This window comes from Chenopodium album, chromosome 13, assembly GCF_948465745.1.
Source record: "Chenopodium album chromosome 13, dcCheAlbu1.1, whole genome shotgun sequence".
Classification (NCBI taxonomy): domain Eukaryota; kingdom Viridiplantae; phylum Streptophyta; class Magnoliopsida; order Caryophyllales; family Amaranthaceae; genus Chenopodium; species Chenopodium album.
Genome location: NC_137846.1, coordinates 4087291 through 4114746, shown reverse-complemented (window position 1 = coordinate 4114746; position 27456 = coordinate 4087291). Strand labels below are relative to the sequence as shown.

Sequence of the window (27456 nt, the reverse complement as noted above, 5' to 3'; positions counted from 1 at the left end):
ACAATTTTTATGTTTGGTTGCTGGATGTCTTATTTCTTATCATGCATAAAAACATAGTGCAATATGTCTGCAAAAAAGAAGTTTATATCAGTAACAATTGATGTGGTTTATGTTTGAAGCTGAAACTTTATAAAATCTAATAAGGTCTTTCTTGAGTATCGGTCTACAATCTATTCTGTTTTTTCTACTCAAATATGTTTATAAGATAATTAATATTTTATGGAACGCTAGAGCAAATTAGCTGCTACACTCTTTTGCTTTGTACAATTTCCTGAAAATTTTTCTGTTAGCTTAACTGACTCTAATTTTTTTTATTGTCAGTATTAGCTTTCCCGAGCCAGGAAGTCATGTTCGCTGCATGTTTCAGAAATTGTGATTGTGCTTTCTCTAATTTATATCTAGACTAGATCTCAGTGAAGAACTTGATTCCAAGTATACTATTGCACATGACTGAAGAAATTTCAAGAAGAAACCTTCTCAACAGAAACTCCTTTCTATGGAAGCTCATCAAAAGATATTTCAAGTTATCTTCACCAAATAAGGCCAATGCATACAACTTGAACGCTTTTTTAGTCTGTAATCTGTGTATTCCTAGTTATTATTTTATTTTAGTGATCCTTTAGGTGACATGAAATTCATCTCACTTGGATGATGGGTTGATGTGCCAAATTCATTAATGAATTGAGCATCGTTTTTGTTTGGAATCAGGTGCTTTACTCAAGAATTGAGAGTTACCTTCTCATATCTGGAACTTACTGAAGTTTGAAAGCCTAAGATCATTTCAGCGTCATCTGTATATTGAAATGAATTTGATCCACGAGCTCTCTATGTATTTGATTATCAAGTTGATGGCAGCCGGTGTGATAGGTGAGACAACATAGATACTTTGTTCAGTTTCTTCACTGGAGAAGAAGACCACTATACACTCTGAGTTTCATAGTCTCAGAGCCCTAAAGAATGGAAATTTGTTGTTGTTTCTGCTGCTGGTGAATTAAGCCTTGCCCACAAATTGGGAGCAAAATGCACCTTGACTAAATTACGTACTCTTTAGTAATTTTGAGCTATATGAGAGTAATGTTGGCCCTCTTTAGTAGGCTTAAAGAGAGGAAAATACTTTGGAGGATTTGTCTACCTTAGTTCTTAATTTAAATACTATAAATTGTGTTAGCAGAATAAATACAAGGTAATGCTTTTCTAAAAAGTGAGTAGATAGAAAAAGCTGATGGAGAAGTATAGTTTACCTGTTATTTTATTTGATCTTATTAGCCATTTTAATCCGAAATTGTTAGCTCTTACGAGTTTTTTTTTTTAAAAAAAGAATGGTTAGCTCTTATCTCTAACAATCTTTGCAGCTTATTTTAACCCTTTCATCTAAAATTTGATTTTGTACAATGTAAAAGAACAACAATTTCTTAAAAAAAATAACAAAAAAAAAAAAAAAAACGATGCGTTTTAGGTAGAAACGATGCGTAGAAGGTGCTGAAGTCGCTAGATAGAAGATTTCTTTTAGTTTTTGTCTCAGTGAGAGTGATAGAGCATAGAGGTTTGAAAGAGTATAATTTGGCATTTTGCCCACTCCATTAATTCAAGGTGAGAGATAATTCGAGTATTAATTAGTCTCAGATTTTTCAAGAACAAGATTTACCCTCTCAGATTTTTCAACGACATACATTTTATTTATTATTTTGCATTTTCTGGGTATGCTCAAAATTTGTATAGAATTAAATAATGCAAGTGATTCGAACGTCTTTACCCTCTCCAGTTCTTCATTCCCGCTCAAGGTAATTTACTCAAATTACCCACTAAATGTTTCTCTTTTTATTTTATTTTTTTCATTTATTTTTCATATTTTATGTTCTTAATTATTTTCTCCCGATTTTCTATCTGGGTATAGTATAATTATCTATTGATTGCAATTTTAGCTCATTTTAAATCATACCCATCTCTATATTGCTGCCATTTTTGTTAATGTGCTTGCTTTGTTCTTTAATTGTTAATGGGCATTTCAATATTTTTCATAAACATTAGGGTATTTGAATTGTATCTTGGTACATTAGGAATTTCTGTTATGTTTGTTGATTGAAGCTCAATTTTCATTCTTCAAATGTCCCATTTAATGTTTTATTGGTTGTATGCTGCTGAAGATTATGTTATTTCTGAATTATAGTCATGGCAGCGAGTTGATTTCTTGTAGTTGATCACTAGTGGGACTTCTGAGAAGAGACATAGTTGTATATTTGGAGGGACAGTCTTCATGACAGAGATACTGAAATCATGAATTACTTTCCTTTGCTTTTAGGGGGAAGACTAAGACTTTAGCTGTAAGATGCTCCATTGAGCGCCCGGCTTCAGATAATGGCATTCCTAAACATATATTCTCTGGGTTGGTAGCTTCTTGCATATTTTTCTCCCAGGCCAATGTGGTTAGTATCTTGATTCTATTTGGTTTAATTTGCGCAATTGAACTTAAATGAGTACAATGTAGCTTCGGACTATGCATTTATCATGTGATAAGATGGGATGAACATGAACTCTTGAATGAGCTTGAAAAGTTTTGAGTAAAATGATCAATATTGGTATTGGTTTGTTCAGAATTTGGCTTTTGGTAAAAACTTCTCGTATTTTGGGGCTAACAGGTGTATGGGGCAGACCTTCCTCATCAAAATAGCATAGGCTTGCTTGCTGATGTCTCAAGCAGTACGGTTCCATTCCCTCTTGATGAGAACTCTAGTAATGCAGATGGGAAGGACGTGATGATGATGATGATGAGAGGTATGACAGCTAAAAACTTTGATCCTGTTAGATACTCTGGCAGATGGTTCGAGGTGGCCTCTCTTAAACGCGGATTTGCTGGACAAGGCCAGGAAGACTGTCATTGCACCCAGGTGAAATTAAAATGATGGTTCATGATTTTATTAAGTAGACTGTGAGAAGCTTAATCCGCCTTTCATGAGGTGCTACTAGTTACTCAAAGTTGTTCTATATCTTTGTGGCTCTTGAATGTTGATATGAAGCAGTAAGAAATCTTAATGCTCTTTAATATCTGTTGTGATAAGATGTTTCTTGATTCCAGGGAATATATACATTTGATATGAAGGCACCCGCAATTCAAGTTGATACTTTCTGTGTACACGGGGGTCCTGATGGGTATATCACCGGCATAAGGGGAAAGGTTCAGTGTCTCTCAGAGGAGGATAAGGAGCTGAAAGAAACTGCTTTGGAGAGGCAAGAGATGATCAAAGAGAAGTGCTACCTGCGTTTTCCTACTTTGCCATTTATTCCCAAGGAGCCATATGATGTGATTGCAACTGATTATGACAATTATGCTATTGTCTCTGGGGCCAAAGACAAAAGTTTTGTCCAGGTAATTGGCAATCTTATTCTTTGAACTTCTATTGTTGCACATTATTTCTTTGAACGTCTATTATTGCTGAGTTCTCATCTATTCAATGATGTACAGAGGCAGAATGTAGCAAATGCCTTTTTTTGCTGTCTAAATTTACAAATTGAATATCTCAAATTAAATTGGAATATGGTCTTAGCTCCATCTGAAAATGGCATTGAAATATTGATTAATTATGAAGAACCAAACTAATCTGAACGGTCTAGCTGATTTGGCTTGCTTTCTGTTTGTTGTCATTATCATCATTGGTAATTTTATTAATGTCCACTTTTGCTTTGTGAAACTCATGAATTCAGAATTTCAGACAACTTGCTGTTATGTGAGTTGTTTGAATTATGAAATCAAGGCTTACACTTCTGCTCTTTCGTTTAAGCTGTTGCCACTTCTTTTTTCATGTGAAGATGCTGATTTTTCAACTCAATCAAACACAATACCCACTGCATTAGTATAAGTTGAATCTGTGATGAATATGCTATGAATTTTACAGATCTACTCAAGAACACCTAATCCTGGACCTGAGTTCATTGAGAAGTACAAAAATTACCTAGCAGACTTCGGATATGACCCAAACAAAATCAAGGATACTCCCCAAGATTGCCAAGTTATGTCGAACAGTCAACTTGCTTCAATGATGTCTCAATCTGGAATGCAACAGGCTCTAACCAATCAGTTCCCTGATCTTGAATTAAAGTCTTCTGTAGCATTTAATCCCTTCTCAAGTGTACTTGAGACATTGAAGAAGCTTCTTGAGCTCTACTTCAAGTAGTAGTGAATCTCATGTAATGATGCTTCTTGCATGTATATTTCCATTGTAATTTTGTTAAAATCACACTAACATTCATCACGTCTAACAATCCCAAATGACAGCCTATTATTGTTCCTGTACGCTTGTACAAGATGAGCCTGTATTCCAAATAGGACTTTCTGTTTGAAGAAAGATCACAAATTCTCGCATGAGATGGTCTCACAATAACTTATTGTAAAATAGGTTTGATTATATGCTATAGTCAAAGTCAAATTTAACGTGTCAACATATGTTTTTTATTAAAAATTTTCATTCAAGAGTGTGTCCAACAACAAGCTAGTGCGATATGGTCTCGACATCTCATGCATAAAGACGTGATCTCAAATAAAAAAAGGATTGTAAGGATTTTTTAAGTTTTGCCACACGTGAACAAACGATAAATACATTAAAATGGCATTAAGTTGGAAATGGATAGCTAGGATAAGCAATGGTGTCATTAAACTTTGTTATTTCCAAATGGCTGAATTCGTTCTACTCTAAAAGAGCATGTAACTGAAGGGTTTTTAAGTAATCAGCAAGAATTTCGTAAAGTTCCCATTAAAAAAAATAAAAAATAAAACGAATTTGGACTGTAAGATGAAGCGTTAGGAATTTTAAAGACAGTATTAACTACACATTAATCATAATGCATGGGAAATATATAATAAAAGCTTAGTTTTCTGTATACTTTGGTAGTAGCATTTAATCTAGTTAACCCTATATAATGGACCAACTTATTCACTTCAGCTTACTCTCAAAAACTCACCCAAATAGCCAAGAATATGGCAATGCCACCAATCCAACGCATCAATCAAGACTCAGCCACCAAAGTCAAGCTTGAATCAGCAAAAAATCTTGTGACTTTGAAAGTTCAAGCAGGGGATGATCATGATGTTTACTACAGAGTGAAGCGCGATTTTCCTTTACATCACATGAAACTCGACTACTGCAACCGCCTTGGTCTCGATTATGGAGTTGTTCGTTTTGTGTATGGTAAAGCTGAGGTTTCAGGTGCTAAAACTCCTGATGATCTTATGATGAAGAATGGATGCACCATTAATACTTGGGTTGACAAGATCGGGGGCTGATATGTGATTACAACAATCTTTTAAGTTAATGGGAATGAAGAAGAGACTTGCTTTAGTTATTTTACTACTCGTAGTTTGTCTTCGTTTTAATTGCTTTCATCTTTCCTTTTGTACATATGGTTTAATCATGACGTGCTATGGTACTAGTAATGGATAAATAAAAGCTACGGAGTATTTTCTTAACCTCTCTAATATTCAAGTTTGTTATTGTTCATGTCACACAGCGTTAAATGTCTAACGATCTCTTCATTGCACCCCCTTCCCCTAGGGTTTCAAAGTTAGCACATTATTCTGCATGTGTAATATCCTTCCAAACATGTCACGGCCTTAAGCTAGACAATTCAACAAATTATCTTTCATGGGAAGAATGCATTATCTTGGTTTAAATAGGTAAATAACGAACAAAATAAATAAATAAATAAACAAATAAAAAGTATTTGTAACGAATTAATCATAAGTGTGGTGATTGTTAATTTAGTAATTGATACGGATTATTATCCTATGTGATGCATGGAATAGTTTTTTTTAAAAAGTTCAATTTTTAATTGACAAAAAATGGCAAATAGTAGACGAATATGCATTGATTAATTGTGGTGTAACATTAGACGAATACATAGTATAATGCAATTACTTAGCAACTTCTCAGAAAGTTAAAAAGAAAACACAATGTACGGAGTTATACTTAGAAACTTCTCAGAGAGTTTAAATGAAAACACAAAATAATAGTTAAGCGACTATTTCTGCCGAATATGAGAACAAAGCAAATGAAAACAACAATCACCAATATATACAACAGATGAAAAGGCAATACTCCGTATTTAGACTTTCAACGATGACAACAACTAATAAAAATAATAAACAAATAAATAAAGGAAGAAAAAAAAGTATCCTCTTAAGTCTTTAAAAGACAGTTGTGAAGTTGTTGAATCTGTGAGCAAATATTGATATTCCGTGATCACGTAGAGAAACATTGAAGTCCATCCATATTAATTTTTAAACCAAAATCGTAATCGTAATCAACAGATGAATAAGACCAGCGCTTCACCCGCAGCTTTGAATACAAAAAAAAGGCATACATTTACCACGATACGAAATTCCCGTTTTATACTTAAAGACCTATACACACCACAGTTTGGAACTGAATACAAGCATTCACATTCCAAAGCGCCAGCAAATAAATGCGAGATTCTACCAAGAACAGTTAAAAAGTCTGGACTATTATAAAGATGGAAATCAACATTAGGAACGGATGTATTCGAGACCGACTATAGCAAATATATTTCACCCAAGCTTCTGACCAAAACACCCCAAAAACCCCTCCCCCCGTAATTAAGGGAACTAGTGAACTAGTTCTTTGCACAATTGAAGCCATGACAAACAGACAACACTATGATAAGGATCAGCGCAATGATGATACCCAGCACGATAAGCTTGATCTTCATGTTCTGAAGCCACATCTTCCTCCTCATCTGTGTTCCTTGTTGCCTGAAATCTTGTGCCTACAGAAAATACACGAAGGAATACAATCATCAATGAACATAAAACTACATAAAGATATATTAAAGAATATACTCAAGACATCAATCAACAATTGACAGTATACTTCACACTCCATTAGCAAAAGGGTAGTAGCCCTTCACACCCCATTAGCAAAAGGGTAGTAGCATGGTTGCTTCAACAGATGTCTTTTTAGGACATTATATTGAAAGGGTTAAGATCAATAATTTTTTACAGCAACTATCACCAACCTGTGAACGTAGATTTTCTGTCTTGTCAACAAGAAGCTCAATCTTCTCACCACGATCTAGAACCTGTTCAAAAAGGAAAGCAATAATTAACATTCAAGTTTCAAGCAACGAAAGTTAAAATATTAGAAAATAAATACGGAGTATAAAAAGCCCCATACTTCCACAGAATCAAAATTGATCAACTGGGATTAATCAATCGTGTCCAATTTAAAATGCCATACAGTAAACCATGTGACATAACAACAAGATTTACAGAGCAGTTTTACTGAATTCATCTCCATTCCATTATTCTAGACAAGGTATAGAGGCAACAGCACTACGATGAAGAAAATCAAACTCAAACAATTCGTTCCTATCCCAAACCATTACTGCCACCAGCCATTAATATGTTAGTAATCATGTAAAATTCTTATACCTTCTCAATATTTTCCATCATCACTCCCTTGACTTCTGATATCTGAGCCTGCACCTTCGCAAGCTTGTTCATCTCCTCTGGATGATCAACACAGTATTGCATGTGCTCCTTCAGCTTAGGCCTAAAGAACACACAGATGTTAGCATGTGTACATAGATTCAAATATTCAGGAGATAGATGAAAAGTCCATGACCAAGAAAACTACCCAAAATCTTTGTTCAAGCTTTTTGCTTGAGCAGTAGCAGCTTTTCCACCCCCATATCTTTTGTTAAAATCATCCTTCACTCGCTCCAAGAATGCCATTGGAATCTGCCTTCCAACAGATTCAACTGCAACTACACAAAAAGCTGCAACATCCAAAATATGGGTGAAGTCAGGCCCTAACAGAGTAACAGGTACAATAATGTGGGCAGACATGATAAGAAGCAGCAAATATGACATTCCATGCCCCATAAAAACACATATGAATCCCCTTCAAAAAAGATAGTAGGCTCAACTTGCATGTTATTGGCTTAGTTAGCTTACTGATTCATATCTACAGACGGAAAGAATGAGCATTCAAAGGCTCTAGGACAGGCTCTCCACCTCATTCAAGCAAGACAGCTTCCAAAAACTACTCATCTTCTTGACCAGAACATGCAATGATGGAACCTTTTTTTTTTTTTTTTTTTTTTTGAAACAATGCAATGATGGAAATTTATCATACACCAACTTCAAAAATACATTGTAATACATCTCTCATAAGTCCACCCTAACGCATTAGCAAGAGCTCAAAACCAACTGAATCATAGCAAAAAAAAAATTGCAAAACTTTAAGAAGCCTAGTATCTTCCCAAAAGTCTATCAGACTAACAAATAAATTTAAACGCCCAACCCCATGTCTCATCCAGGAAGAACCAGATTCCCAACGATATTGTAGACAAGATTCAGTCAATACTCGGCAAATATTTAACTGCAGAAAACAAGCAGTACTGACAGCATTTGCTTTGGCTAGAAATAGATTCACTAATATTTCTTTTGAAGTCTAAAAAGGCTAACTAATTATTAATAAGGAAACCCAAGAGCTACATATTTCAAATCCTTTAAGATAATAGTAACATCTAGTAGCCACTCGGACTAGCAAATTGACAATTATAGTGTCAAGTTGTCACACTTCAGCTTACTTCCCAAAAATACTAGAATGCACTAAATATATCCAGCAGCTCACACACCACTAACTGAAGACAACAAGATTAACAATCAATCCATTTCTTCTTATACCAGCTTCCCACTAATCCTCGAAAAAATCTTACGTAAACAATGCCATCTCAAGCTCATTCAGACCACATGCACAAATTGCTGATATCAATGAACAAGTTATTCAAGCGAAAGCATTTTCTTCTAGCCATAAAAGACATTATGTTCAAAATTCACATACGAAACAATCCCAAACTAGCAACCTTTTCCTCCCTCAAAATACGACCAATTTTCGTAATTCTAGTTTAAGCACCGCTAAAGCCTAAACTCCAAAAACAACATAACTAAGTGGGTAAAATGAAAATTCACATCAAAAACACCTTCAACTCCCAATTTTAGCAAAAATCAACATCAAATCTAGATTACCAATTTCTCAAGCAAACCATACCCAAATTACTTGGACATAGAAATCCCATCTTGACTACCCTTAAATAAGAAGGCCCTCATCAGAAGTACCGCAGCTCTAACCCACAATATGAATGAAACATTGTCGGCCATGATTAGATCAAACAGCAAAATCTTCTGTTTTGGACAACAACTAAATCTGAAATCCAATAGATCAATCGCAACTTCAAGGTACAAAGAACTACAAACACCCAGAAAATCCTAGATACATCAGATTTACAACAAATTTTCCCAAATCGAAGAATCCAACACACACCCTTCAGTCAAAATCCAAAACCCACAAAAAAAAATCCATAGAATTAACCCAGATTTCCTTTAAAAAAACTGAATAATAGAAGAATCCAGCTCAAATCCAACACTAAGAACCCCAAAACTCAACAGATCAAAACCAATTCAAATAATTACACCAAACTTACATAAAAACGAACAAAACACCCAGAAAAAAGGAGGGAGAAAAGAGAATTAGGGAAACATACTGAAGCCATCGGAGACGAGGAAGTTGAAGGTATGACCATCGCAGTTGTAGGTAAACTTGTTGTTGGTAGCTGGAAGTTTCTGGAGACATTGAGATGCGATGCTTGTGAAATTACCAGTAAACTCCGTGTACTCTGCTAGAATCACCGTACCTCTTGCTACAAAACTGTAGATCAGATTTTGTTGCCCCATTTTCTTTCTCTCTCCTCAATCTAACACGGATCTTTGTTGTTTCTAGAGAGAGAAAGTGAGGAACGTAATACCCAGTACGGTTTAGATGAAGTTAGAGAGAGAAATGAAGAAATTTGCAGAGATTGAAGAAGAGATGGTTGAGACTTTTAGAGAGAGAAAGGAAAGGGAGAGAGAGAGAGAGAGATTGGAAATTTAAACCCTTATTTTTTTATTTTAGGGACTTTTTGAGTTTTGAAGGCATCTAGTTTTTCTTCGAATGTTTATTTATTTTTTAATTCATTTTTACATTATTTTTTAAAATCTTAAATTAAGGAAATTTTATTACCGGTAATCCAGTATTTGGGAGGAGTGAGATAAGCAAAGAAGGCATTTTCTGATTTATGGGTCCAGACGGCGCCGTTTTAGTGGGGAGGGTCGAGGGATTATTGTTGACGAGTCCTGTTAATTTCAAATTTGTAATTTGTTCATCAAACTTCGAACCCATAACCTTGTACTTAATTTTCAAAATTTCGAATTAAGAATCTAAATGTAGAAAAATCGAATTAGACTTTTATTTTGGTGGGCAGAGATATAAAATTAGATGATTACGACCTAAATCAGTTGTAAAAGAATAATATAAATAACTTTAGCTCAACAAAAAAAAAAAAAAAATTTATTGGCAAAAATAAGCTTAGGAGAACAGGGTATTACCTAGAAGAGTTAGAAGTTACGTGTGTTATCGTATAACATTTTAATGGCGATTTTTTTTTTATACATTTACCTCTCTTTCAAATAATATGAAATTTAAGTGGTTGTTTACATTACAGATTTCAATTTCCTAATCTAAATGGGTTGATAATATAAATAGGAAGTGAAATTTACCTAAGTAAATTATTAGAATCACAGCGCATCTATATATGTAGATGAATATGTTAACATTTGTAATTATATAAATAATGAAAAGCTTGCATAAACAAGAAACTTCAGAATCTGGGTATCAGTAAGCTGACAAGAGAATCCCCTTTAAGGTGAATTAAACATCCTATATGAAAAAGAAATTACTACATGTCTACATCCAACCAAATAAAGTGTGGCAAAATTTCATATACTATCTCTGTTAAATGTTATATGCAATTTTGAAATATTTTATATCTCACAAATAATACTCTAAAGTTTCACATAACAATTAACGGAGGTAATACATTGTAACTTCATAAGGAATACTTCCTATATCTAACCAAATAAGAAATAAGCATTAAAATATAACTAAACTTTCAATAATATACATACACGGAGTACAAAATATACGAAGTATATAGTAATCCAATACACTTGTTTGTTTGTATATACTACATACATATACATAATTCAAACTCAAACGGTAAAATATAATCACAAGGGACTAGGGCGTGTGGAGTTGATTAAAGTAAGGGTGAAGGGGACAATGTCGGTGTAAGATGGCCTTTTGTTGGTGTTTAGTCTTCCAACAATCGATGGGTGTGGAAAATGGAAATAGTAGTGGTGTAGATCCCCCCACCTACAAAAATTATACAAGTAGTGTTAAATAATCTTTCATTATTAATTTAATTTTATTTAATTTAATATAATTTTACATTAGATTGAGTTCTCAATTTTAAAATAATTATGTACACATGATATACAAACATTTAATACAAATTAAAAGTACATATTATAGATTGAAGATATTAGTAAAATATACTTCGTATATAAATTATTATTTTTTTAAAAAGGTAAAAAGAAATAAATATTAGGAAGCCCTCTTTATGAGAGGAATTCCTAATATAACAAAAGAAAGTACATAAATTATATGATTATAAGACAAAATATTGTTAATTGATATAATTAATACTTCGTATTTCATTATACTCCATACTGAATATTTTTACTTTTATAATTACAATACAAGTGTCTCATTTTCCTTTTAAAATTAAGATTCACAATCACGTATAAGTTACAAGTATTAAGTACGAATAATAATAGTATAAAATAAGCATAAAAGGTTTTAAAAGTGGATTTTGTATTAAATCAGAAAACGTTACTTAACCTAACACATACTCCATTTATAGTACTTTAATTCCACCTTCCACCTTTCTTTTCTTTGGAAAGGAAGCTTTGCTTCTTTGCTAAGTTTGAACATATATAACTCGTGAGATTTTGTAGATTACATCATTTAGTTTAGTTTAAGCTACTAAATTGATGCAAGATGAATTTCAAGGAACGTATGAGTAATACAGTATACATTAAGAAATTGCTCATATGGAATTTGCTTTTGTTTGTAATCAAAATTACATGTGCATGAAATATACATAAAGTCAAGTCTCCAATCTTTGTAAAAAACTTTCCCATTTCAAACATGCAACCTAATAATTTAAATCAAATGACCAAGTAATCTTACATGTTCACATTTCCAAACAAAATATCACAAAGAAAACATAAGAAAAAATAACTAATACTAGTTGGAGAAAAAAGAAATAGAAAAAGAAAAGGACGTATTCATCAAATTAATACAAAATCATAATTATTGTCCACTAAACATTCCAGGGCATCTCTAAGAACCAAAAACAAATAGTATCATATTATAGCCACACCATCTAAACTTTAGTCGTTAATTTCTATTACCCCTTAATAAAAAAACACAAAGTTGCCCATCTTATACTTTATACGAAGTATTCATCAACATAAATTGGAAAATATATTTTTGTATTTTATAATTTGAATACTTACAAATACAATTTTTCAGATTTTTATTACAAGTATTAAATGTGGTACCAAGTATTAGAGCTGGGCATAGACCGGACCGACCCACGGGCACGGCACGGTAACGGCCCGATACGACACAAGCCTACTAACAGCACGACACGGCACAAAAACAAGGAATGGGCCATGCCATGAACAAAAAAATAAAAATACGACACGAGCTCGTGAACGACATAAACTTTTGGCCCGCTAGCACAGTCCGCCAGCATAACCCATAATTAATAATTATAAAAAAAGAACCTAAAAATAATAAAAAGAAATACAGCAAAAAGAAATATTATAAAAATTAAAATTAAAATAATAAAAAGAGCCATAATAATATAAAGAACTATAAGTAATAAAAATAATGGGTTGGCCCGCGACCCTGCCCAGCCCGACCCGCCAGGCACGTGGGCTGGGGTGTGCCATTTCCTCGCATGGCACGGCCCGCCATCACCCAGGCTCAGCACTGCACGAGCCACCTCCTGGCACGGTGAGGCACGGCCCTCGACGGCATGATGTCTAGCTCGGTGAGTATATTATTGAGGTAGATTAGAGCACCAGCATTCAAGAGGAAATCTATCATGTTAGCTCTCCTTTTATTTTCTTTTTAGCATCCTCATGAATGTTGGGTTTGCTAAAAGAATCTTGTCGCCATTAGGAAACCACCATTTCCTTTCTGTGGAAAGGAAAGCAAACCTCAGCCCACGAGCCAAAAAGTAAACAAGAAAACAAAATAATAATAATAATAATAATAATAATAATAATAATAATAATAATAATAATAATAATAATAATAATAATAAGGCCCTATTCTCTTCACCTTAAAAAAATAATATTAAGTAAAAATAACTTCAGTTCAGTAAAAATAAGTTCAGTTTAGTAAAATTAATTTCAGTTAAGTAAAAATAATTTCAGTTCAGTAAATATAAGTTCAATTCAGTAAAATTCAGTTTTCTTAAAGAAGAATTATAATAAAAAATCAGTAAAAATAATTTCAGTTTAGCAAAAATAATTTCAGTTCAGTAAAATTAATTTAAGTTCAATAAAAATAATTTAAGTTCAACAAATATAATTTTGTTTCAGTAAAAATAATTTCAGTTCAGCAAAAATAAGGTGAAAAGAACGAGGCCTAATAATAATAATATTTTACAAACTTTAATAATAATTAAGTGTGTAAATAGGAGAGAGAATATATGGTGGGGTATATGTAAATAGGAGAGAGAAAATGAGAAAGGATACTCATTGATGTTGGAAATATTTAAGAAAGAGGATAAGTAAAAGGATGGAGATAGTGGGAACTGATGTGGAAGAAAGAGAGTGTGATGTGTCAAGCGGAGGAAAGGAGAGAGAAATTGAGAAACGATTGTAGCATCCTTGTGAATGTTGGTGCTATTAGAGGGGTTATGAGGATCTTCACTGTACGTACAACTAAGGTCATTTTTTGGCATGGTTGTTAAATACAACCTTCATCTACTTAGCACACCCCCCTAAAAACCCAAATTTACCCTCACTCTCAAACTCACTCTCATTTCTTTCGTTATCCTCTCTTTCAACCAAAAAACCCAAAATTTTCAATCAAAAAATTCATTCAATACCCAATTAAATCAATTTAATAACTTGTGATACTATTATTTGAACAAAATTTGTCGCTTGATCTTCCCTTTAAATTGTTTGTTGTTGTTGTAAGTAATCTTCGCAATCTCTCGTATTTTTGTTGCTCCATTTTACAAATTAATTTAGTGTTTAATTTCGGTTTTTTTTCGCTTGAACATGATGAATTTTGGGGTTTTTGTATACTCTTTATATTTGTGGGTGTTTAATCTTTGTTGGGATCGAATTTTCATTCAATTGAAAAAATCGAATTGGGATTGGGTAGTATTAGATGAATTGGGTAATGCAATTTCAACTATTTTGTGTAACTGGTATGGAATGGATTTGACTATTTTGTATGGTTGGGCTAAAATAGAGTAATTTAATTCGTATAAATATGATGTAATAGTAGTAGCTGCTTTGTATAACGTGGTTGTAATCTGTTCACTATTTCTTGTAGTAGATATGAAACAAGTGTTGTTAGTTCATATGGGTCATTCGAAATTGTTATACTATTGCATTCAGTTCCCAATTTTAGGTGTTTTGAATCCCCTAAAATTGTTTAATGCATCCCCTGCTTCTTGTTCCTTTTGCTAACAAAGTCATGTAGCCTACACTTACATCATGAAATTGAAGTTGATTGGTTGCTAACAAAGTCATGTAGCCTACACTTACAACCTACACCGCAAGCTGCCCGCGACTAGGTGAGTGTTGTCGCAGCCTGATTGCGGCCTGCTGCTGCTCACTTGGTCATGGAGTAGAGTGCCCTGCAACAATCCTACGGCTGACCTCGAGAGGCCGCAATCCCTTGTGGACCCTGTAAAGTTTGATTATTAGCATGAATCTGTATACATATATACTAGTAAATCAACTGCTTGAATTAATGAGACTTGAAGAACCATACAACTTGATTCTATATATATATATATACACACACATTAGTAAATAACCTTGATTCTTGCTTTTGGCTCTGAAGTCTTGGGTCCCTGGAAGGGATATGCCTTGTTTTACAAAGAATATGATCCTTTCCACCATAGTGCATTTATTTATGTAAGTTTGATTATTAGCATACATAATCATATCAAGTAGCTATCTTCCTACTAGTGCACGTACAACAAGCTTTGTTCATTATTTATAAAATTTAGTATATTATTTTGTTCAATATATACGAAATAGAGTACACTATTCTGTTCAATATGTACAAAATAGAATATACTATGTTGTTCAATGTGTATGAAACAGAGTATACTATTATGTTCAATATGTGCGAAATATATGCATTAGTTTTGTTCAATTTAGCCGAAATAGACCAGTCTGTTTCACTTGTTTAGCAAGAAGTGTACTCGAAAATGATAACAAAAAAACGAAAAACTTACATCAATTATGAGATCTTCTAGGTGAAAATTGTCATCCATTGCAATCCTAATTAGTATTTTAAATCGAATTCCGTACTCTTGTGATGAAAAATTTAAATTTATTGATATATTTTACCAAGTTGAAAGAGGAGGAGAAAAAATAAACTTCATATTTCTATTAGGGTTGTAAAAATAAGAGTATGAGCAAAAAAATACCTTGATGCGTGTACAAAGTACAACCAATCGTACTTTTAAGAAAATGTCATACAAAGTACTAGGAATCTACATCTATCTGCCTATAAGCCCAGAATTGGTGGTTAATCTGGTTATAGTCTATGATAATAATTTCTACATTAAAAATAAGTCCAGGAATGTATTTCAGATAAGAATAAGTCCATCTAGAAGTTCAATGATAAATTGCATATACAACCAGTGAAATGTCAATTTAAAAATGGTCAAAAACAAACCACATTTTTTATTGGTTGTTGATAAGTTCTGGAGTCGACATCATTGTTATGTGGGACATGAATGAATTATACCCAAAGTTGTAAAACACAGTAAGATTCCAAAGATCAATCTACACAAAATTTCAACCATAGATGACCTTTGTGAAAGCCAAAGCCAAAATATTATGGACAGAATTGACTCTTACTGTTGTTTCAAAGGCCGCTGCAACCCAAACAGACCATGGTTATAGGGGAGAGAGGATTGAATTTAATGAAAACCGAAGAAGCCACAATAGCCATTAGACGGGCCACAAGAGTATGGGACTCACCTCTCCCATCAGCGCTGTTAGGATCTCAGATACAGAGTTTGAATAGCTATGATCCCTATGTAATGCACCTTCACTGGGTACATTTAAAAGATAATGTGACAAGAACGCCAGGCAAAACTCGACAAAGGTGCTACATAACCTCAGGTATAGTCAAATCAAACAACAATCCTCAGAGTGATTAAGATGAGTATAAGTTTTGGTTATACCACAAATTATTCGGCAAATCAAACAAAAATCATGCTTTTAAATTTTGATAGGTCACTTGAACCATACAAAGATCAATGATCCTCTCTTGCATTGCCCCACTGTCGGACTAGAGTCTGAATCCAATTAACCTTGCTTCCAACTGTCAAACAAAAAAAAAAATAAAATCAAAGTGATTCCATCTATGCAAAAAACATATACAGAACACTCCAAAACAGAAGTGATGATCAATTAGACAATAATATAACTACAACTCTACAAGAACATGGAGTATCAGAGTACATGTTAAAGGATTGTTTAAAATCAGACAGTGCAGTCCGCAGGCATTATCAGGGGTCAAAATTCAACTGGACTATCAAAGATAAGAATTAGGAAATAGTTGGAAGCAAAAACAGCTAGAGCCAGTTCACTGAAGCAAAGCATGTGACAGAAACAGCAGGAATGTTTTACATATAATTAGTAGCTCATGATTACATTTTGAAACACCTAACTCAGACAGGATGAAAAAGTGAAATAACCAATACATGTGACAGCGGAAGACTATGCATATTAGAAACCCATCACTTGAGTAAAAATCCCGAGTCCCACCTACCAAGGGAGATACACGATTGACACCTTGACGGTAGGCTAAGGCACATATTTTTGAGAGAAATCTCCCTAATGAACCTAAATGAGACTTTTTCCATTGAAATCTCCCTTAATGAGACTTTTAATAAAGGTAACTACATATCTATTTATAGAATTACAAAACACTAAGATCAAAAGAAAGCTGGGACCTGATTATTCTACCTTTGCTACTGAAGTGCAATTATGTTGTGGTAGTATGCATGGCAAAAATGAGCCAATATGACCGAAATTGAGTGATCTGGATGACATGTAACCTGAATGTTGTAATTTATATATCTCTTGCTCAGCCAACAAACACTAAGAATGGATAAAATGTCCGTACCCACATTCCACAATGTCCAACATCAAGAATAGCAAGCATCAAATTGAGAAAAAAAAATAAAAAAAAAGGCCAGCCAGTTCTTCAAAATCAGAGAACATAAACTTTAACTTACAAAGCAAGGCAATCGCAGATCACAAACTTAATGGTATGTCTCACCATTGCTGATATTGTGATGGCAGTTAGATTTGGCAATGAGATGTAAAATTCAAAGTGCAAGAAATTCTTGTTGTTACGTAACATTCCTTTCACTAAGAAACAAACAATTGTTGTCCCGGGGTCCAGGGGTCTAAATAAAATCATTGGTTGGCCATGAGTATCATCAAAGTATGTAATATATCCAATCAATTTATTGCCATCAGTAAAGTCACATACTCGCATCAATATAACATTGTTTTGAACTTTCCAGGAGTTGCAAGACTTGCAACTGGCACTCCTTAAGTCCTTATCGACTTTTATTTAAGTAAATCAGCAACTAATAGCTAAAGAAAAACCAACGGAGAACATACATAACAAAATGGAAATTCAAATGACTTCTATTATTCTATATCTACAAAAGCCATCCTTCAAAACGATCAGTTAAAAAGGTATGACAGGTAAAGCAAAGAGTTGCATGTTTCTTATCACACTCTGGCTCAACACTTCAAATGACCCAATGCAATAAAACAATCACATGATACATTTCACAGAAGTTTAAAGCTTTCAAAATCACTAGCTTACATATCACGAAAAACGACAAAGAGCATAACAGAACTGCTTAACATAAAACACCTACTTTGAATAGACCATATAGAGCCATTATATCAATTCCAAATTCATTTCCAGGCCACCAACAAAATTAAAGGCATAATGCATGCGAATTAATGTCCTATTGTCCTACACTTCGAATAAATAAATGCAATTTACTGACTCATCAATCTAACAAAAGAATTAAAGAATCCCAACAAACACATCACATTAGTCTTATTCTTCAGAAATTTGCATAATTTAAAAGTCATACTTCTCATAATTAGGTCTTGTATATAAAAGTCATACTTCCCATTATTAGGTCTTGTATACAAGAGGGGTAAATTGTACTAGTATAGAACACTATTTACCCTAAAATCATACACCCCCAAAATATTACGATTACTTCGTATATGATTTGGGGGACTAAACATGTTGTATACAATAAACCCGTTCAACACAACAACAAAATACGAACCAATATCAGTGAAAGAGAGAAAAAGGACAAGCATACTACCATTGGCTTGAAAATTGATCATTTGCTAGCAACTTCTTGTGGAGTTTTAGCATTGATAGAGATTGCATGAAGACCAGACTGAAGTTCATCAGCTAAAAGATCATACACCATACGATGTCGTTTAACAAGATTTTGACCCTCAAATTTAGGGGAAACAATCTTCAAATTGAAGTGAGTTTCACCACCACTATAATTAGCTTCTCTCATAGCAGCATGACCAGCATGTTGATGTGAAACATCTTCAATTTCAAGAACACTTGCTTCTAATGTTGATTGTAGCTTCGTCCTCATTCGATTTGCCCTTGATGCTAATGCACCCATATTCATTACTCCTCTTGAACCCATTAATTTAATCTCTTTTTGTTGATGAGTTCCTGAAAAACAAGCCAAATAATCAACGAGAATAATAAAATTTAGGGTAGTTTTCTGGGTTTGGATTAATTTGATTGATGGCTTAAGTAAGATGGAAAACAATCAAATTACAATCTTAATCTTTTGCACAATTTTTTTTGACAGGGTTTTCATGAAAGGGTTGCGAGGGTTCTTTACCTTGGTTCTGCTCGTCTGTTGTTAGCCAAGGATATCAAACTAGCCAGGACAAGGTTGAATTTGAGATTTTCCAAATATTTATTTATTTATTTTTCTTTTTTTTTTTTGGCTGATACATCAGGTTCTGTCCAGCGTGTTATTTTCGGCTTTGGGCGGATCTGGGGTCCTCATGTCTTAGTGATAAAGATTGAGGGCATATGTAAAATAAATTGTAAAATTCACTAAAGTTTGCGTAGAATAAATTATCTAATACATATCTCATATATCCATTAAAACTTAAACCTTTTACAATTTTAGAGAGTATCTAAACGAGTATAATATTGTTCGAAATAATACATATGGTTAGAATAAGGGGAAAATAAGAAAGTGTAGGGCATGCATCGACTCCAATCAACGTTTAGGTGAAGTCCGTATTCAAGTATTGAAGACTATCAGTTATGCATGTGTCGAACCATCTGAAAACTAATCAAAGATAACATATACGAACTACAAAGTACTGAATAATGAAGTATGATTTTGTATGTTCATCAGCATCATCATTGAAGTACATTACAAGTCCTTTCTTCAAAATTAGCATAAATTTTTGTCATTTTACTTATGAAGCTTCTTAACTCTATTTACTTATCATATGAACACATTTTACATTTTTACCAGCCTAGTTTTCTTTTTGGAAAAAATTCTTTAATCACTACCCCTGATACAATGCCACATAGCCTTTTACAAAGGCCAAGTATTACATAAGAAAATGGAAGTAATAGCTTGCATTATAAAAACCCACAGCAATGCCATGAATGTCAATCAGCACTTTGCACGTCTCAGCTGCAAGCATATCAGGTCAATAGAGAAAGCACGCAAAACAATAATCACAGGGATCAAAACTCAGGAACTGAAAGGTCAAACAGTTCCCAAAAAACTGTTCTATGAATACATGGCTGTACATTAGAAACACATTTGTACAAAATCCCGCGAGAGGTTTTACAATGATCTCCTCGCTAATTACTCCTAACATTAGCATCATCTGATATTGTTTCCTCTGATGAAGCATCACTATCAATTACGATGAGGTTATTAGCCAAATCTGGTTTATTAGTCAAGGAGTTGCCATACTGACGACTCAAGGGGTGTAGACAAGCAGGTTTAATATTGACTGGATTCTTCCCTTTACAGGTTGTTCCTGCAGTTTCTGGAAATGGGTGGACAAGCTGATGTCCTCCCATTGGAGGAAGAGTTGAAATCGGGGGTAGAGGTGGATAAAATGGCCTTGAAGGAGTGCTGATCGGATCTTTAAGCCAATGAGGTAAACAATTATTCATACCCAAGGCCATAGCTGGACCATCAGATGATACACCTCTAATCATAACACTAGCTTGGACATTGTTGAACAAACAACTACCGACACTACTAGCCATAGTTACATGCCCATGAGCTTGAGCAATCCCATAACTCAGAGCGCTGCTTCTTGAGAAGACAGCATCATTTTTAGCATACATATCTCCTAGAGAAAGCTGAGTCTCAGCTGCAACATTCTCTCTCCTAACACCAGTCCCATGACAGCCAACAGGGCCATGGCAGTGTAAATTGTAAGCATCTTGTGGCTTCAGGTTTCTACTTGAAGGTACATGCTGCCCACTGAACAACTTGTACTGTTCTCGTCCCCACTGACCCTCTAGGTCTGCTGCTGTTCTCCATGGAGCAAAGCGCAACCTTGGATCTAGTAGCATAGCATGCCAATTACCCCTTCCATGCCGCCTCAAACCAATCCAAAGAGAATCCAGCTCCTCATCTGACCACATATCTGGACAGGGCTCAAACTTGTCCAATGAGATGTTCCTATTTCCCCTCAGAGAAGTAGCTTTAGTATTAATACTATCAAGTAATAATTTGTGTCTTACAGATGCCTGGTCAGGAAATGACTGAACTGGATTCTGCGTGTAATCACAGGTTCTGAAATTACAATTCTGGAATAGGTGTGTTGTGGGGGCATCTTTGGAACTTTGACCTTCATGTATTGGCCCCGTGGGAAGGGATGATCCTAGAACAGTCGAAGCTTGTCTTTGACTATCTAAAACACAAGCAACATTTTGCTGAGCTTTGCCGTGACCATTCTCAAAAAGAGTACTTGACGGAGTGATTTGACTAGTTTTCACATCTTCTGCAAATAGCTGGAGGCAATGCAGAATAACATGTTATCTTATCATAAACATAATTGCAGATGAACACACAAATATGGAAAGAAAGCAACAAATAAGAGAAGTTGAATTGCATGTAGCAAATTTTTTTCAGAAACACTCTTCCTTTCCTACCTGAAGACATCTGGATTTGGGTTTAATTTTCGTCTTGATTGAGGTATGAACAACATTAGATGTATCCTCCACTTGACCACTGTCATCTCCAAACAATTCAAAACCCTTGCTCTTCATATTCCCATCTTGCGCGACTTTTTCACTATTTATGACCGTTGAGGAATCCTGAATTATATCTGAAGCCTCCTCTTGGACATAAGATTCTGGAACCACGTTGCAATCAATTGCACAAGCATCTGGACACAGATTTAAATTTAGCATGGAGCTTCAATATTCAAACCTAATCTAAAATTATCAATTTCCAGACCACAGCATGCAGATAAAGCTTACAGACATGCCAATAAGTACTCCAGTAAGCCAAAGTATCAACAGGCAGGTTTCTTAGAATTAAGACCTATATCCACAGTGCCAATAAAATACTAAAAAAGAAGTCAAGATACCGGGTGGGGGACGAGAAAGGTCCAATGAATTTGAGCGAAGACACCTATGTTCCACTCTCTTGGCAGAACCATTTTTCAAGTCTGAGGAATCACTTGTGAGCTGAGAGTCACCACTGGAAGCTCGATGTTGTGATACACGCTGCTTATCTGTTTTGCAGGCTAAATTACAGGAGGTGGCCCCAGTTCCATCATATGATGAACACCTAACATCATCCTTCTGAATGCCAGTACTTCCTATCACATCAAAATAATGAAAAGCAGAGGGAATTGATCCTGATGTCTTAATTGCAGCTTGATTATCAAGTGAGGTGTCCACAACCAAGTCTTCCTGAGTATTACTTGTTTTCTCAGATTGCCTCATGCTGCCATTGAGTATTACAACTAATTAAGCATGCAAAAACAGCTCTAGAAGTAGGAAGTGAACAAATGAAGAATATAACAAACATTTTACATACATCAGATTTTCTGCACAAGACTGTCCACAAGGACACGAAGAATCTTTTATTCCACTGCTACTCATCTGTTACACAATTAGTTGAGAAGCATTAGACACTAACTAAAACCATCATGATATGAACAGAAAGATTCAAAATAAGATCAGAAAAGTATAATATATCAGGATAAGCTGGTGATCATGCAATTTAAGAGGAAGACCTTCAACTAAAAGCAATTTTACCAGTATATAATTGCTCCAACCCTATCTCACAAACAGCCTCAGTTTGTCAGATGAAAGAGATAGTCTAGATTCTAAATAATCTAATATATACTTCCTCTATTTCTATTTACTTGACCCATAGCCTTTGGCACAATATTTTAGGAGAGGAGGGAGAAATTGTAGTTGGTAGACATGGTTTACCTTATTACCCCAATTGTTGTCCCCACATGCACTTTACAAGGGTAATTTAGAGAATTTGTCAACTAAAAGCTTACCAAATATAGTATAGATCAAGTAATATGACATTTCACATTTCAGGAATGTTAGTCAAGTAAATAGAAACGGAGGAAGTAGATATTAAGTCTTCCCATATAGGAATAATCTAGAAGTAATTTACTGGAATGAAGAAGCTAGCATTGAGTGACAACTTTGCCAGCCTAACTGGCAAAAATTCAAACAGGCATAACAATACAGCACTGAGTAACATCAATTCAACAGTTAGTTTAAGAGAATCAGCACTCTTGAAATTTTTTTACACCAAGAAGTCAAGAGTTGGCAAACAACATGACATGACAAAATCCAGACATGAAAATTTGGTTACGTATTGTATATTCATATACTAGTATAACAAATTGATTCTAGTGTCAGGTTTTCCAGTCTATGAAGAACAATAAGGTTGGTGTAAAGAAACAATCAACCAGTTTATCTTTTGACATGACAGCAAACCTGAGTACCTGACATGACACCAGGCAATTTAATATTTGCCACTTCAATTGGCTAGGTTCAGAGAGCACACAAACCAGCAACAATCAACAAATAGTTTGACTTGCAAAAAACAGGAACAAAGGTATAGAAAAACAAAGCAACCCATTTGTGATTTCTGGCCAGCACCAACCCTTACATTTTCTTTTTATGCCAGAGAATCTGAAAATGGAGTGCTAAAAGCATATATAAGTGTCCCTGTATTGATGATTGTGCCATTTCATCTACATCAATAATATTTATCATAATTGATTTTATGTTGGTGACGTGCCCAAAACAGAAAAGAGGCGGGTCGCCAAATGAGACACAAATTGGAAAATTTGACCCTAACTAATTCAGGGATTTCAGAACTTCAGAGGCCTAACAAACAAAAATTAGCCATACCCTCTCAGAAAGATGACCAAGTCTTCTCTATTTAGACCACAAACAGCTATGATCTACTGAACCAAAACATAATGAAACCAGAACCAAAAAAAAAAAAGAAAGAAAGATTACAAAGGAACTTACTTTAACACAGCTTTGACAAGGCAAATTCATATTTTCAACATCATTACTTTTGATTTTCATATCCAAAGATTTCTCAACTAGACTGTAATCCTTTGATGCCACCTCACATGTACAAGAGGGAACAGGCCCCGAGTCACACTCTTTGATGACTGTGTCTTGTTCTCTAAATGGTAACTTGGTACACATACCTGCACCACACTCATCTGCTTTCCTTTTCAGCCTTCTACTAAAAGTACGAAGTGGTACACTAGATTTTCCTTTTGCAACTTCGGATTTACACAAATCACTTGGTTTAGAAAGTATATTAGAATCCTTCTCCACTGATTGAGAAACCGAACCGTCCTGCATGCATCTCTCACCGTCCAGATAGCTGGAGTGAAGTGAACAAGAACATTTCTTAATGGAATTTGTGGTTTCTCCAACAGACGCTTCAGCAGCATTTTCGCCTGATGTTTTGAAGGTCTTATCCCCAGGCAACTCATGGGAGGCAAGTACCATTTTTCTAGTGTCAGTTGTATCAGATCTTTGAACATCACACTCCTCTCCAAGTCTATTTGAATTGTTGAGTGCAGGAGACAAACAAGCAGCGGGCATTTCTTCCCCATGACAGACATGCTGTATATACATATAATCAGGCAATTAGGAAAAGAAGGGAGAAAAGAATTAATTTTCTTTTTCTTAACCCCCCGGCAAGCACACACATACACGCAAACAATGACAACGAAGGCAATGGAAAATCATGACTTGTAATAGAACAAAAATTACCAGTAAAAGAAAAAACAACCTGAAGCTGGAAATCTGTGTGCTGATTATTAAAGGGTTCAAGACAGCTTCGACGGTCCATAGTGCAGTCCACATCATTGCAATTAACACTCTTGCAATTCTGCATGAAAAATTGGACTTTAAGGCAAAAAGATCCCATTCTCCAACATGAAGCAATATATTTCAGTTAGAGGGCACTTTTATCATGCCTTCATTAATAAGCCCCTTCAAAACACCATTAAGGATGTTAGCAAGACAGTGACACCACTGATAGAAATAGCAACAAAGGTACGAAGCGTAGAAGATCTTTTGAGAGATTATATAGTGCAGTCGCTGATGCAAAAATGGAAGCAATGGGCCAACTTCTGACTTTCTGAGAGCTAACATCAAGCCAAGGGATTTTTCAGCAAGGAATGGCCAAAGGACCTATATGTCCAGCTTAAAGGATTTCACCAAATTACATGATAGTGAAAACACATGGAACAAAGTTTGGCATGAACATTTATACCAACAATTAGAAGGAAAAGTAAGGAAAGTGTGCGAGAGACTAATATATTCGTGTTTCACACTCAATAAAACTTCTTTTCCCGATTTCCAGTTCATTATTACACAATATTCTATTCTAAATGCCTCTTTAATCAGACAACATTTTCAAAACAGTTGTTCTCACCTTTAAAACTTTCTCTGGACTCTTAATCTTCTCGTTGGGGGCATCCTGATGTTTGTCCTCTTGAACACCCAAAGAAAAATCAGCAGAGGCATCCGCATGCCCAACACCAGAGCATGAAGATAAGCGCTTCCGCTTGTATGTAAAAATTACTTTTGCAGTAGACATCTAACCTTTCCGCACAAGATTCTATCACAAAAACTGATGTAGTTCTGTAAAACAGAAAATGTGAACAAATCCGAGCTCTTCTGTACCACCTGGAATCACATCATTATATGACAGTACCAAAAAGGTTCTGCACAGTTCAGAAGTCAACACAAGGATATCAAAAGATTCGCCAATTTCCAAAGCTGGGATCTCAATAAGAAAATCACTAAAGTATATAAGCATAAATACACTAGACAGCAGATAGCAATATCTTAATTGATCAAAAAGCACGTTTTGTATAAATTTAGCACAAGTGTATACTCCCGAATCCCTAATTATTTGTTGGTCAACATGGAAGTAAACAACCGATAATAATATCATCATAGTAGAACAGCAAGAGGATAATCCAGCGTGAGGCATGGAAAACATATAACTCATGTCAAGCTCTCATTACTGCCAATTACGGGTTGATATATCATGTATACACCTATATAGTGTCTCAAATGGTTATACAAAGAGATTGAAGTGGTGCTACACTGCAGCAGAAAAGATTCCTACGTTAAAATATAAATTCCATGATGACAAGTTTAACGTTAAAATATATAATCCCCTTTCTTTCAGCTTTTCAGTACCATACTGATGCCATGTGCATTGCAAAACCCTAATATGTATCCAAAACTGCGTGCCAGAGTCTCAAGATGGCTCATTTACGGACCAGTACATAGAATTTTTTGCAAAAAAGGGAGCCTCACAAGTCGGGTGGATGGGCACATGAGAAATGTCACAGCATGTCACAAACATCAAGCATAATCAAGCATTTCACTGTTGTAATAACTTAGTACATGTCGATAAAGTCTATTCGCACAGATTAGTTAGTTGGGAATTACTTCTTGTGTAGAGAAAACAACGAATGAGGCGATCATAAATAGCTCCCACAAGCTCCATTTTAAGTTCCCCACTACCAAAACATCATAAGCTAGCTAAATCAAGAGAACTAACAGCTAAGAAGCTTTCCCACTCTTTAACTACACTCCACTCTTTAACTAAACTTCATCCTTGGGCCAAACCATTTCCAAAAATCAAATGCCATTCCGTCCAAAGGTCATGCCAAAATAAGAAATGCTTTTCGGCATTCACATTTTAGCATCTTCCTCATAGTGCTATCTTTGCCACAAGCTCATGAAACTCGCACAATTCTAAAATAGTTCTTGACACATATTTATCTAAATCCTTGAAACCCTCATAATGCCCTTTCACAAGAATCACAGCAAATGATAAAACATAATCTTGATTCTTGAACAACCCCAAATTCACTCATATTTTCCTCTAATTTCCCATCATTAAATTTCAACTCCCAGTTCAATAAATCCCCAATTTAAACTCAAACCCACTTTTTTCCTTCCAATTCTAATTCAAATACATCTTTCTAACTAACCCAATTCCAAATTTCTAAAAACTACACAAATGAGCTAACATAACCAAACCCAAACAAACACCAAACATTTACAATCATAATACAACTCAATCAACACAGAACAACAACAAAACAAATTAAAACAAACATAATTAAAATAAAATAAAAATAAAATCCAGAAATAATTGAATAAAGTACTTACAGAAGCAGAATCTTTACAGATAAAGAGGAGAGAGAAAATAAAATGAAAAACAAAAAATGGGGAATGAAATTGGGGAAGAAGAAGAGAAAATCCAGCACCGTCTTAAAGTTTCTCTCTCCTGTGGTAGTTTCTCTCTCTAAAATGGTAATGAAGGAGTTCTTGGGTTTGTCTACTGCACCACTCCTTTTCTTATTATGGCACATTCTATTTAATTTTTTGTCAGTTTATTTATTTATTTATTTATTTATTACGAGTATAACTAAAATTGAAAAGGAAATACTACGAAAATACAGTACAGTATATTGATGGATACGTCATTTCGAAAAAGTGGGACCCAATGTTAGACCTTGTGTATGTGTTGGTGTTTCTTTTCAGTGTTTCTCTCTCTTCTGGGAAATCTGTGATTATATTTTGTTTCTCTCTCCTCTCTTTTTCGACCTTTGCGTGTGGA

The 27456-nt window shown here is 34.7% G+C and overlaps 3 protein-coding genes and 1 long non-coding RNA gene across 6 annotated transcripts; 1 reads left to right on the top strand and 3 right to left on the bottom strand.

The window, feature by feature from the left end:
• Window positions 1-1497: 1497 nt before the first annotated feature.
• On the top strand, window positions 1498-4284 carry LOC145576018 (chloroplastic lipocalin-like). Of its 2 annotated transcripts, XM_081633804.1 has the most exons (6): window positions 1498-1632; window positions 1663-1781; window positions 2300-2423; window positions 2637-2885; window positions 3074-3364; window positions 3891-4284. In XM_081633804.1, the coding sequence occupies exons 2-6, from the start codon at window positions 1729-1731 to the stop codon at window positions 4167-4169; spliced, it is 996 nt and encodes a 331-aa protein (XP_081489930.1). In that variant the 5' UTR covers window positions 1498-1632; window positions 1663-1728; the 3' UTR covers window positions 4170-4284. The 2 variants fall into 2 exon arrangements, with proteins under 2 accessions (XP_081489930.1, XP_081489929.1); XM_081633803.1 differs by having other exon boundaries at window positions 1541-1781.
• Window positions 4285-6235: 1951 nt separating this feature from the next.
• LOC145574310 (vesicle-associated membrane protein 721) lies at window positions 6236-9942 on the bottom strand. The gene is made up of 5 exons (XM_081632065.1): window positions 9556-9942; window positions 7644-7785; window positions 7439-7559; window positions 7024-7086; window positions 6236-6774 (listed from the first exon to the last, which is right to left on the bottom strand). The coding sequence occupies exons 1-5, from the start codon at window positions 9743-9745 to the stop codon at window positions 6622-6624; spliced, it is 669 nt and encodes a 222-aa protein (XP_081488191.1). The 5' UTR covers window positions 9746-9942; the 3' UTR covers window positions 6236-6621.
• Window positions 9943-16351: 6409 nt separating this feature from the next.
• Window positions 16352-19244, bottom strand: LOC145576017 (uncharacterized). Its single transcript, XR_014098313.1, has 3 exons — window positions 19147-19244; window positions 18598-18971; window positions 16352-16550 (listed from the first exon to the last, which is right to left on the bottom strand). It is a non-coding gene; the product is annotated as an uncharacterized LOC145576017 (long non-coding RNA).
• Window positions 19245-20021: 777 nt separating this feature from the next.
• Window positions 20022-27173, bottom strand: LOC145574309 (uncharacterized). Of its 2 annotated transcripts, none has more exons than XM_081632063.1 (8): window positions 27006-27173; window positions 25246-25537; window positions 24598-24696; window positions 23814-24428; window positions 22345-22409; window positions 21890-22251; window positions 21450-21685; window positions 20022-21308 (listed from the first exon to the last, which is right to left on the bottom strand). In XM_081632063.1, exons 2-8 carry the CDS (start codon window positions 25408-25410, stop codon window positions 20139-20141), a joined length of 2712 nt encoding a protein of 903 aa, XP_081488189.1. In that variant the 5' UTR covers window positions 25411-25537; window positions 27006-27173; the 3' UTR covers window positions 20022-20138. The 2 variants fall into 2 exon arrangements, with proteins under 2 accessions (XP_081488189.1, XP_081488190.1); XM_081632064.1 differs by having other exon boundaries at window positions 27104-27128.
• Window positions 27174-27456: the final 283 nt, after the last annotated feature.